The 13,743-nt window shown below is 35.7% G+C and overlaps 1 protein-coding gene and 1 pseudogene across 2 annotated transcripts; one reads left to right on the top strand and one right to left on the bottom strand.

Moving 5' to 3' along the window:
- The first annotated feature begins 2,154 nt into the window (after positions 1–2,154).
- On the top strand, positions 2,155–4,095 carry LOC115977008 (GDP-fucose transporter 1). Its single transcript, XM_031098627.1, has one exon. It carries the CDS (start codon positions 2,764–2,766, stop codon positions 3,814–3,816), a length of 1,053 nt encoding a protein of 350 aa, XP_030954487.1. The 5' UTR covers positions 2,155–2,763; the 3' UTR covers positions 3,817–4,095.
- A 2,149-nt stretch (positions 4,096–6,244) lies between these two features.
- Positions 6,245–8,557, bottom strand: LOC115977007 (annotated as a pseudogene). The gene has a single exon (XR_004088480.1). The product of XR_004088480.1 is annotated as a pentatricopeptide repeat-containing protein At1g08070, chloroplastic-like (transcript).
- Between the last annotated feature and the right edge of the window lie 5,186 nt (positions 8,558–13,743).

Raw genomic sequence — 13,743 nt, 5'->3', positions numbered from 1 at the left:
ATAGTAGGGGGTTTTCATCCTAGCCCTCCAACTAGACGACTCTTAATTATGGTATTAGATACTTGTCCCATCATTGCCTTGTTGGTGGTGGTAGAGTAAGCTGAGCAAACTGTGGAGGCACTGTTCAGGAGCCATTCGACATTTAATGCAGTAGGATGGGTTGGCAGAGAACATTGAATGTGGAGGTGATGGATGCTTCTTCTAGAAGCTTCCTCCTACCTTCATCTACCTCTTATCACTTCCTTGCTCGGCCTACACCCTGGTGGTTCTTGGGTTGGACCCTGGTTTTCCAAGGGACCTTGCTCCTCGGTCTCCTCAGACGGAATACTCCCTTCAATCTCTAGCATTTGGTTATTTGTCTGGATTGGGCCCAATCTAATGAACAATGAGTCCTAGCTGTCTCCTTGGGATGTTTTCATATGATGAGTCTTTACTTCTCAAGTTCCTCCCTTCCACAATATATATATATATATATAGCAAAAAAAAAAAAAAAAGGAAAAAAATTTTCATCATAGAAACTATTTTTTCCGAAAAAATCATGTACTAGAAGCAGATTTTTTTTTTTTTAAATTTAAATTAGGTATGGTTTGATACTTTGATTGGCATGTAAATTGACAAGAATTAGTATACATAAACAGAAGTGAGTTTTAGTTAGTTCAACTAATAAAATATCTTGTCTTCGAACAAAAGATTTTTGGTTCAAATGTCTACTCCAAAAATTAAATAATGTCTTGACCTGATAATATTGAGTAATCATCATAAAGTAAAAATAAGATATATATATATATATATATATATATATAAACAAGAAAAAAAAATGATCAACCAAGATTCCAACCCTCCTCTTCATTAATTATTAGGAATTCAAGATATTAATGGTCTCTCTTCTTCTAAAAAAAAAAAAAAAAAAAGAGAAAAAGATATTAATACTCTCTGTTCATAAACAGTTCAACATCCGTTTTCCAAAAAAAAAAAAAAAAAAAAAAAAAAAATCCCAGTTCAACATCCTAAAATATCTGAAGGTACATTTATTTATTTATTTATTTTTGTTTTTTGATGGGATACCGGAAGGTACATTGAATCATTTGATTAGCTTGACGGGGAATATGACAAAATCTTTTATGGAGTAAAATATGAGAAAAATACTTTCCTTTTTATTTATTTTTTGAAAATATGTTTTCTTAATTTCTAAATTTAGGAAAAGGGTTTGCTTGGAGTCTTGGACTCGTACCACCAATATAAAGATAACATAAGTTGATTGTTTAGACCAAATCAAAAAAAAAAAAAAAAAAGTTGATTGTTTAGAGCTAAACTTTGTCCTTAACATTTTTTTTTTTTTTAATTTTTTGGATGGTAAATGGTCCTTAACCTTTATTCACTTAGACTTTTGAGAAGCTCTTATTAAACAATCATGTACAAAAATACACATATTTTTAAAATGGTAAATTGTAAATTACACTCTTAAAATTTGGAGGTATTTGGATTTTACATTTTAAAGTTTCAGAATTTAAAATTTACTTTCTAAAATTAAGGGTATTTGGTTTTTACATCCTAATGATTCAAAATTTGGATTTTATCTCTTAAAGTTTGAGGGTGCTTAGATTTTATACTCAAAATTCTGAAATTTTAAGATGTAAAATCTAAATACCCCAAACTTTAGAGAGTAAAATCTAAACGCCCCTAAAATTTATGGAATAAATTCAAATTTTGAAATGTCAGGTGTTTAATCTAAATTCTGAAACTTTAAGATATAAAATCCAAATACTGTCAAACTTTAGAAATATAATTTGTAATTTCCGCTCTATAAAATTTTCTTTTCCTTAATTTCCGACAAATAACATTTCACGAACTAAAAAAAGAACGTAAATCAGGCTGCCACGATTTCTTATTTTATTTTTTTCTGGTATCAGGTATGCTATGCACATCTGATTCTCAAAAAAAAGGTATGCTATGCACATCACATCCAGCGATATGGTGTACTATTTGATAGTTTTGGAAATTAATTTACCATAAACTTGGGAAGGTGTCACCCACAAACGAGGTCGTTTCGCATGTGATAAAATCCACCGACGTCGTTCTTTAATAAAGTAAAAAAAACAAAAAAAAACTTTAGGCCCAATCAAAAAGTGAAGAAAACAAAAAAAAAAAAGAAGTGAAGAAAACAAAAACAATCTGATAAATATAATGCTGTTGGAAAAACTGGCGCACCTTCGTCCTAGTACTACCAATTCAACGCCGTAGATTTTCTTCCAAACCCCTTCATAGGACTACCAAACCCTCCTCAGTTGTCTCTCATTTTCTCTCTCTCTCTAACGCACTGCACCCATATTTTCTTCTGGGGAACCATTTCTCGATCTCTGACTCGAGCATTAAGGTGTTGTTTCCGATTCACATTCTTATCTCCATTTTGTTTGGGGGCTCAAGATCTGTGTTCCTCTTTGTCTCGGTGATGTGTACCTCAAAATCTCTCTGATGGGTTTCATTTTCATGCTTTAATTCTGTTGTTACTGATCTTATTCCAAAAGGGTAGTAAAATATCAGCTAAATTTCATAGATTTATGTTTTTCTGGTATTTATTTCGAATACCCATGTCTCAGATTTTGCTGTGAACTCCTTAACTGCTTCATTTCCTTTCAATTTTGATTCATATGCCTCTCTCAGTTTGCAATCTCGGTTTATAGCTCTTTAAATTTGTTGAAGATCTACTAGGTTTAGCACTTAATTTGGCTGAATATATATTGGATTAGAGTTAAAGAGTTTATAATGTCTTCGATTCGATTGGATTCTGCGAAGCAGTACTATGCCACGAGCAGTCTCGTGGTTGGGTACGCGCTTTGCTCTAGCTTGCTTGCCGTGATAAATAAGTTTGCCATAACCAAATTCAATTACCCTGGCCTTTTGACTGCATTGCAGTATCTAACTTCTGCTCTAGGAGTTTGGGTTTTGGGGAAGTTGGGGTTTTTGCACCATGATCCATTTACAATTGAGACTGCCAAGAAGTTTTTACCAGCTGCCATTGTTTTCTATTTGGCAATCTTTACCAACACGAATCTTCTTCGTCACGCGAATGTGGATACATTTATAGTGTTTAGATCATTGACACCCCTTTTGGTTGCTCTAGCGGATACAACGTTTAGGAAACAGCCATGCCCATCAAAGCTCACTTTTTTGTCATTGGTGATTATATTGGGTGGAGCTGTTGGGTATGTGGCAACAGATTCAGCTTTTACTTTGACTGCGTATTCATGGGCATTTGCTTATTTGGTGACAATCACGACTGAGATGGTTTATATCAAACATATGGTGACGAATCTTGGGTTGAACACTTGGGGTTTTGTGTTGTATAATAACTTGTTGTCGTTGATGATGGCTCCTGTGTTTTGGTTTCTTACGGGAGAGTATGTCGATGTGTTTGCTGCGTTGGGAGCTAATTCTGGGGATTGGTTTGATCTTGTTCCATTCTTGGCAGTGTCATTGTCGTGTGTTTTTGGATTGGCCATCAGTTTCTTTGGGTTTGCTGCAAGGAAGGCAATCTCTGCTACAGCTTTTACAGTGACTGGTGTTGTGAATAAGTTTCTTACGGTTGCCATCAATGTGTTTATTTGGGATAAGCATGCCAGCCCATTTGGTTTGCTGTGCCTCCTCTTTACACTTGCTGGTGGAATTCTTTATCAGCAATCGGTTACTGGAGCTGGCAGTGCTCCATTGCAGCGTGAGTCTATAGCTTCAAAGCAGACTGACAGTGAGAATGATGGTGATGATTTTGGAGATGAGAATCAAGGAAAGGGCATGCCTGGTAAACTTGCTTCTGTATGAAAGATTTTGTTGGCTATATTTCATCTTTTTTGGCCCATTGGTGAAGAGGCCAAGTGAAGAGTTTGAAGTTTTATGTCTAATATTAATGATTTAAGAAATTTTCTGTATGAGATCATATCTATTATTTTCCTTAGAATTTAAATTCTGTTAGCACTTTCCCAGGATCCTAGGAATGTTTTGGCATTGCCAAATGATTGTGTTTTTGTTCTTTTACAATTCTATATTGTTCTTGTATTGCTTTTAGGGAGTAATACTAATTGTTGCATGTATTTTTGCTTTCTCAGGGGATTTACCCCCCTTCCCCTCCCCCACCCCCTCCTCCTATCTTTTGAAATTCTTTAAATAAAGCTTTTGTCAATCAAAAAGACAAGTGAAGGATCCTAGTGGACTTGGTAATGTGATTATTATACACCCACTTAGTGATTTTAAGGTTGATTTTAAGGCCTCTCTGTAATTTAGTAGGCTAGTGGCCTTCAACTCACTTCCATGCAGATGTTAACGGCTAAACATTAGTGTAAAGAAATTCTTTATGGCTTTCTGAACTGAAGAACTTCCTTGCACCCCATATACTCAAAGCAGCTGAGTGAGCTTGTTGGTTGTGGAAATTATGATTGGTTCTGCTTTCTATAAGGTGAACATTGGATTTTTCTCAGACACAGCAAATGTTATGTGTAGCTTGTTATAATGAATACTGTTTATTGTCTCTAAGAATACAATGGAGTAGTTTTGAGTGCTTGCCTTCCATGGTAGTCGAAGGTGAGCCGGTGCTCACCTAGGCATCCGGGTGAGGCGAGGAGGCACATCTAAGACGAGGTGCTTGCCTTTAGAGCCAAGATGACCACCTTAAGCCATGACAAAGGTGCTAAGGCGAAAGCCCCAATTTTTTATTTATTTATAATATCCCCCATTATTAATAGAAGGTTGTTGTAATACAGTACATATTATTAGATAATTAGTTTATAGAAGCTTGTTATAAAACCTATTTTTAGATTAATTAATTTATAAAAATTTGTCGTAAAAGTTAAAACTTATTGTTAGATTAATTAATTTATTACTAATTAATTATTAAGCCTATTTTTGACGTCAATTAATGGATTAATTTCTTCATGCGACACATTTAAAAAATACTTCAATTATAATATTTCGAGACATTGGGTATATATGATTGGGTTCGGCTTGTGTCCAGTGAAAGTTTTCATTGGACACAAGCCTTGCCCTGATGGACACGTGTCCATGTCCGGTGAAAATTTTCACTGGACACAAGTCTTGCCCTGATTTAAGTTTTATATGTATGATAACTATGTTTAGAATTTGGCCTCTCACTTTAATCACTTTTTTGTCGCCTCATGCCTCGAACTAAACAAGGTGTTGGCTCCTTTGACTACCTTGTTGCCTTTTGTGATAAGGATAGGATATTACTATGCAGCACTGAGCTGCAGCTAATTCAACTTTGTGTCAGTAATGGTAAATTGCTTTTAGGAAAGGCTTACTGATAAATCATAATTTGTAAATGTTAAATGGTTGAGCTTATTGGGAATGCATGCGAACCCAGATCATTGTACAACTAATCTTTCCTTGTGTGTGCCTTCTCTATAATTTCTTCTGGACTTCGGTGTCGGCATGGTTCTTAATTGTAAACAAGGCCTCGGATAGAGGCTGGACCTCTCTGCACTGCTTCTGATTGAGACTGAGATGTCATGTGGATTTGCTCAGAATTAATAACTTTTTCATCGTTTGTGTGTGCCTACTACATGAATTGATCTGGCACTTGCAATCCAAACCAATAAACTTTTGTTCTTGTGGATGGCTTTTAACCGCACAAATCTTATCTCTATGTTGCTTTGGACCATCTTCATTTACAACAATATTTCTTTTTCTCTGTATAAGGCTCTATGCTAAAATCAGATAGACATATAGGGAACCTCAAATTATAGACGAGAGTTTATTTATTTTTATATTATGCTTTATTAATTCAAGCAAGTAATGATTAGTAATATCTTTCTCTCTTTACGGTTTTGTATCTCTTCTCAATTTAAGTTCTGTAGGTGCAAGAGAGACCTGCTTCACTAGTGAGTATGAACGTTCCTCTTATCACCCATGCCTTCATTAGAAGATGCTTAGGGCTGCAAACCTACTATTGGGACAAAGTTCATTAGATTTTCCATTACTATAAGCAACTGTATGTCTGAGTAATACTTCAAGTACACGTGCTTGAACTTGTAGAGAGTAGGGACATTTATGTGAAGGACAAAACTTAGGTACAATACCTTAAGTGTTGTTCCTTAAATTGTCCTATTAAGATTTAGTCATGTGTTTACTTAACTAAAAAAAAATTCACTTGCATCCCATGAGAAAAAATCCACATGGTAGAATGAGGGAAACTTAAGGAATAACATCTAAATATTGTAAGTTTTGCCCTTATGTGAATGTACTAGTACCTAATGCACAAAAGATCAACGGATTCAAAAGTGAAAAAAAAGAAACCTGAGGTATATGAATATGGTACACAATGCAAAAAAATTGGTAAATATCTAAAGAGTATAGGATGATTCTTACATCACCAAAAATCCCTACAAGAACAAGCTCCATCCTTAAAGTGGTGAAACCGAATCCTATCCCGCACTATTATTTCCCTATTGTAAACCCGGGAGATGAGTTTGGTTAAAGTGTGGCAATCACTGCATACACGAAGGTTTTTTACAACTCGAATTGGGGTACCAGGTTCAGTACTTACAAGCCCAAATGCAATGGCTAGCTTCTCACTATGAAGGCTAAGTGCAGTCTCCTTTTCTTCCTCTTCCACATCAAGCAACACTTTTGATTTGTCAGGAACATAACCAGCTTTCTTTAATCGGTTTATCATGTCTTCTAACATGTTATAGATCTCTGAGGATTGTGGATGTGATGAATCTCCCTTCACAAATTCATGAACAACACCATCAACCTCAATCAAACTGCAACTTGGGGGCTTCTTTATGTTTCTTTCAGCTATGAGTTCCCTAACTTTTTCAGCTTCATCCCACTTCCTTAACGAGCTATATATTTTTGATAGAAGCACATATGTTCCTACATGGTTTGGATCCAACTTTAGAAGCTGTTGAGCTGCTCTTTCTGCAGCCTCAAGGTTGCCATGGATTCTGCAGGCACTCAGAAGCCCTCTCAAAACGAAATGATCTGGTGCCATTGGCATGTTCTGTATCAACTCCTCTGCTTCAGCTATGCAGCCAGCTCGGCCTAATAGGTCAACCATACAACCATAGTGTTCAATACTAGGTTGAATGCCAAATGTCTTAGACATCAAGTTAAAATGTGAAATTCCTTCATCCACTAATCCGGCGTGACTACAAGCTACCAAGACCCCAACAAAGGTAATTGCATCTGGTGTCACCCCTCCAATCTGCATCTCATGGAAATACTCCAATGCCTTCTCCCCTTGGCCACACATTGCAAGACCTACAATCAAGGCCGTCCAAGTCATAACATCTTTCTCAGGAAGTTCTTGGAATACTCTCACTGCAATTTCTATGCTCCCACACTTCGCATACATGTCCACAAGTGCTGTTCCTAAGGCAACATCGACCTCAATTTTTTCCTTCCCAATATAGGCATGCAACCATTTACCAAGCTCAAGAGCACCCAAATGGCTGCAAGCAAGCAATAAGCTTACCATAGTCACCTTATCCCCCTTAACGCCCTTGAGTTGCATCTCTCGAAAGAGTAACAATGCCTCCTCATAATCACTATCCTCAACATGTCCATTGAACATAATGTTCCAACAAACCAAATTCTTCTCTGGCATGTTGTCAAATAAATCCCTAGCAAGTGACACACAACCACACTTGCAATAAGCATCCATAAGAGCCGTAATAAGGACCGCATGGAACCCAAAACCATTCTCATCAATGTACTTATGCACCCGTCTCGCTGTTCCCAAATCTCTCGCTCTAGCACACGCGGTCAAAACATTAACCAAAGTAACCTCGTTAGCTTTCAAACCCTCAATTTCCATCCTATCATAAAGCTTAATAGCTTCACCCGGTTGATCCCATTGCGTGTAAGCTCCAATCATGGTCGCCCAAGATACCACACACTTATCAACCATTTTGTCAAACACCTTGTGGGCCGAAACCAAGCACCCGCAATGCGAGTACATATTCATCAACGTGTTCTGAATATAAGTATCCGAAGCGAAACCAAGCTTAGTCGAATGACAATGCAGCTGTTTCCCTTCACGCAAATCCACACACGATTTGAACAACGAAGGAAATGTGAATCTATCAGGGACAGCAAGACCTTGAGTTATCATTTCTTGGTAGAAAAGAACAGCCTCACGTGGCAAGTTCTTGTTCGTGTGGCCTCGGATTATCGAATTACAAGTAAAGGATGTGGGATTGGCGATCTGGGTTAAGGCCAAACGAGCATAATGGAGATTCCCTGATTGTTGGAGAGCACAAAAGGCAACGATTCTGCTGGCGGTGTATGCGTCGAAGAAAAGGCCGGTTCTGAGCATTTGGGCATGGATTTGCTTTAGCTCCTTCATGTTGGAGCAATTTTCTAGTGAAACTAGACATGGTGTGGCTGAGTTGAGTTGTTGATGATGTTGCTCTTGTTCTCAGTGGCAATGGCTGTGATGATGGTGGGGTTTTTTGGAAGAGGATTGTCTGAGGATAAGGGTGGTCTGAGGTAGTTGAGGGACAATGGAGCAGCCATTTCTTTTGGTTGTGGATGTTCGGTATTTCTGTTAAAGAAAGCTCACAATCTCCAGTGCTACAATTTTATATTTATTTATTCATTTATTTTTGAGTAAATGCGAAAATGCCCATCATTTGCTCTTAAAAAAAAAATTACAAATTAACGTGATAATAAATAAATTTGATACCACAGTCAACAAGATATTAAATAAATGTTTAGAATAGTTTTTGTGATTGGAGATATATCAATTTGTAATATTTATCTAGTAAAATTTTTATTCCCAAGATTACTCATATTTTTTTTATCTTTTCAAACATGGTATGTCCTTGTATTTTCCCCTTTCCTTCCAATAATGAGGAATTTAAATCCCCCTTAAAAAAATATTGGATATTTGAAATGGACAATGATTCTCTCACACTCATTATAAATCCATTTTTTATTTTCACATCTATTTTTCATGTTTTAAATTGTAGATATCATATTTTTTTCCTTTTAAAATTTTTATATTAGCACATCAATTACGGATATTGTATAAACCATTATGTAAATGTAAAATGAATATAAAAGAATAATATTAATTAAATCTATAAACATCATATCCCCCCCCCCCCTCCCTCTTTCATTCCCCTCCCAAACACAGTTGAGAAAATACTCCATTCTCTTTTCTATTATATTCTATGCTTTTGAAATCTCAAAGTCTCAAACCCCAACATAATATTGAACCCCAACACATGGGAAATCTGAGCAAAAAAGAAAAAGAAAAGGAAACGGGAAATCAATTGATCTTGGGCATGCTCCAAGGGGGCACCTTCTACTTTTCAAGTAAAGATCTAAAGATGTACCTTGTGCACACACTAAGGAGTGTTTTCTACTTTGCAAGTAAAGATAAATTTTTACTGATTTATTATGTATTTTAAGTTTTTGTTAAAAAAAACTAAAACTCTAATTTTCTTAGTTGGAAAAAAAAAGAAAAAAAAAAGCATTTAGTTAATGTTGGTAATTGTATTAAATTGTACAGCAATTTCGAAGGCTAATATTAAAATGTGTGTGCAATGTAGCGTAGAACATGGATGTTGGGTTAGCAGGAAAGGAATAAATAATCTATCGAACTTTTTAGTTGAAACCCTAACAAACTATTTAGTCGCCAAGGGAATAAATGTTATGTTTTTGTGCCAAGAATAAAAATTGAAAATGATTAAAGTTTTGAGTTTTTCCTCATTTTTCAATAACCAATCAAAGAGCTATTGATAGATAATGAGAATAGGGGATGGTCTTTAATACTGAACAGTGTACTGACATTGTAGTTCTCTGAGTTAAGTGGCATGGTAGAGGTGAAAATAAATTTATTGGGTACTCCAGGAACATTGCTCCCTCCTTTCACATGAGGCGGGTGGGTCCCACAATAACTTCTTGAGGCGAAAATGTCCAAATTGCTCTTACCTTTAACTTGAATGACTATAATGTCATTTACAATAGGCATGTTGCAAGTTGGAATTTTCTTTTTAATGTGGAATATCATATTGATTTGTTTTTCTTCTAGGTCTAAGACTATTGAAACTTCTTATATTTATTTTTTCTATCATTTTTGTCTCATGTTTAATTCTAATGTACCTATGGAATTATTAATGAAGCCAAGAGTTTTGTAGTTTAATTGTCACCTTTTGATATTTTTAGCAGAGACATTTATGATTCAATTTACTCTCTCTCTCTCTCTCTCTCTCTCTCTCTCTCTCTCTCTCTCTCTCTCTCTCTCTCTCTCTCTCTCGGATTTCTCATTTCTATTGAAACATCAATTTTCTATGTAAAAATTCACAAATATTAGAGAACCCTTGGATTTATATATGAATTTGGAACAAAAATCTACTTTTGATAAATGAAGTAATTGCCAATGAACCTCACACCTTTTACAGAATACATGCACGAGGTTTGAGCATCACTCAAATTTTCTTCCTTATCTTACAATTGTAGCTAATTGTCTCTTGCGTAAGCTTAAGAAGGAAACCTTGGTGTGCAATTTCAAAGTAAATCATGCAAGATTAAGAGTTCTATCTAATTTTGACAGGTGATCTTAGGATATCTTTGCAAATATGGAGAGTTAATAGTAACAATAAAGTTATTAGTTGTTAGCCTTGACATTTTCTGCATACCATGTCTTAATGAATAACATATTACAACTTTGTTGCATAAGAAGCATATGAAAATATAACTTTAGACTTATATAAATCCAAGGTCATCACCTTTTCTGACCATTGGACTAGTGAGTTCTAGAGAAAGAGTTAACTAGAGAGTGAAATGATGTTGTACCCTTCTTTTTTTTATTTTTTATTTTTTTAATTTCCTTTTTCGGTGCAGTTTGGATAGCTGAAACATAGCGCGTTTTGCGTTTGCGTTTCAGCCTTTTTTTTTTTAATAAATTTTTTTAGCGCATGAACAGTGCATTTAGCTTATGAATAGTAACCCACACTGTTCATGCACACGGATTACACTGTACAGGAGACATTGTGCACTATTCACAAGACCCACAACCACTTTATTCAAAAAAAATATATATATAAAAATGGGTCCTACGGTACTATTTACATATTTAAAAATTATTTTGCTATAATGTTTTCAGTTTTCAGTTTTCATGATGAATGTTCAACTTGTTAGAAGCATTTTTGGTTATAAGGAGTTCTGTATCAAAGTCAATCAAGAGCCAAAAAAGAAGATCAGAGTTTATGTTAGAATATCAAAAGAGTTTTCTCTAACTTAAACCTCTCATAATCAACAGGTAACCTATCATGTCTCTAGTGTTAATTGTTATGATGAGAACTATTTTGAATTTTTTCCAGTGAAGATGTTAGTTCCTCTGCTTTAAATATTTTTGGTTTGACTTTGTTATTGTTTCATCTATTGAATACTGTGCTTTTCTTGATTGTGGCAGGGCGTATCATGATCCATTGTAGCCAATACATACTGTGGTTTGTTATGAAAACTGGACTGTGATTGATGGCTATCACATTGAAGGCTCAGGCAGGGGAGCTATTGTCCAGTTGGTTGTTCAAACCCTTCAAAACCACATTAATATGGGAAGAAAAAGTAGAAAAGATTTCAATGCCAACCTTTTCCATGGTACACTCACTGCTGTAAGTGACCCTAGAAAGGGTGGGAGGCCTGCGGTTGTGTAGTTGCCACTTCTGTTTCAGGTTGAAATGTTGTGAGGAAAGGAGAGTAGGCTTCCAGTTGGAGTGTTTTCAAGCTTGGCCCCTCTTGTTGTAACTTGTAACATAAATAGGCTATATATATATATATATATATATATATATATAAATATGTGTAATGATGAAAAATTGTTAAAACACCAATTAAAGAATAAAAGAAAAGCTAAATATGAAATGGGAAATTTCTGTGAGCAATATGGTTTGCCTCCTATTGCTCCTTCTAGGCAAAAAAGTAAAAAAACATGATAAAAGCCATAAAAAATACAGAAATAACTTTGTTAAACCTAATGATTTCTATGCTAAGAAGAAAAATGTTTCTAAAAAACATGTTAAACAAAGATCGGGTAAAGGTAAATGCTACTCTTGCTTTGGATGATCCTAATATTGTTAAAGCCTTGACATTGAATATTGCTTCATCTGGTTATCACATGGAAGAGGGTAGTAAGCCTTTTGCTTTGATCTACCGCATTTATTATAAACTAATGGGTACTCAAATGAATCCTTGTGCCATGATTCCTAGAGAACCTTCGGGTAAAATTCAAGTTCCATAAAGGGGGAAGGGGACGCACTGCTGAAGAGAAGGAGACGGAAGTACAGTAATATTGTAGTGAAGATAATAGTAAATAACTTGAAAGTAAATAGCTTGAATGTAAAAACAATAATAAGGCGGTAGAACCAGCCAAGCAGTATATATCAAAATAATTCAAAGTAAATAAGAACAATAGTTCAAAATAAATGAAAGCAATTTAGAACCATCCGGTATGGCGGTAATCCGTCCAAGGTGGTGGTAGCAACAAGTAAAGTAATGAACATAGAACTGAAAATACTTCTTATTGAAAGTAGGATAAACACTTACAGTAGTAGTAGTGAATACAAGATCTCAACAGTTACAGGTTAACAGTTACAAAGCTTGAACTAGTCCTAGTTACAAGGTTTGTAAGATTACAAGGCTTGTAGTGAACAAAGGTGAACAAGGTAGTAAACAAGGTAGTAGTAGTAGAAGCAAGGTGGGTTCTCTCTCTAAGAAGGCTAGTTCTAAGGGAAGAGAAATCAGAACTCAAACTTGACTTGAGATCCTTAAGGGACATCCCCCCTTAAATAGGCAAAGTTTTGAGTAAACAGTACTCGTGAACAGTAAAAGTTAACAGTAAAAGATAAATTGCTGAAAGCAATCTTGGTGTGACTAAAAGTCACAGGAAACACGGAGAATCAACTTTTCAGAACATTATCATTAGGAGTGGGAATTAACAATGAAAGTCCACTAGTAAACAGTGTAGCATTTGGCCTTTATGCAGGCTAGACAAATAAGCTCAATCTTCTTGAAGATTTGGAGTGTTATCTTCATCATGTCCAAACAGCTCCTAGTCATATGGGAAATAGGGGTTGTGAGCAACAGATTCTTCTGAGGAGGCTTTGGATTCTTCTTGATTAGCAACAGCTTCTTCTTCCCATTTGAGTAAAGCTAGAAGAGTATCAGGATTCTTTCTCAAATTGTCAATAGAGGAGCTTTTATTCTGAACATTTTTGCCGGAAGAAGAAGAGGGAGCATCAACAGGAGCAGGGGTTTGAACAAGGGAATGATCTTTTGCCATGGGCAAAGCAGCAGCAGATGAAGATTCTCTGGAAATAGAGGCAACAGCGGTAATAATACGTTGAGTGTGAGGGAATTTGCCCCACCATTTTACATACCAATGCCTAGAGAGAATATCACCATCTTTCTCATATTGCCATTTCAATATCCAAGGTATCTTATATTTTTTAACAAAATGGAGCAAAGCAGGAAATTTGGCTCCATAAGCATCACACCTATAACATTTCTTGAAACAGTCGAAAGCATCAAGCAATGGTGCAAGAAATAATTCAGTAGTAGGACCAAATTGGGCCCACCAGCGGTTGAACCAAAGGGGCAAATCACCAGTGAAATTTTTGTCAAAGTTAACAAACCAGGAATGAGACATGTTTTCATTCTGGTGCAGCATGAATCTTCACCAAGCCATGATATAATCATAATATGAATAGGGAATGGGGGAGCTTG

The sequence above is a fragment of the Quercus lobata genome, chromosome 2 (genome assembly GCF_001633185.2).
Source record: "Quercus lobata isolate SW786 chromosome 2, ValleyOak3.0 Primary Assembly, whole genome shotgun sequence".
NCBI classification, from domain to species: Eukaryota; Viridiplantae; Streptophyta; class Magnoliopsida; order Fagales; family Fagaceae; genus Quercus; species Quercus lobata.
The sequence above is the reverse complement of the archived record's forward strand: the minus strand, read 5'-3'. Positions and strand labels throughout refer to the sequence as shown.

What these genes read in the sequence shown, in the direction of transcription:
- LOC115977008 (XM_031098627.1), top strand. Translation starts at nt 2,764, where the DNA reads ATGTCTTCGATTCGATTGGATTCTGCGAAGCAGTACTATGCCACGAGC.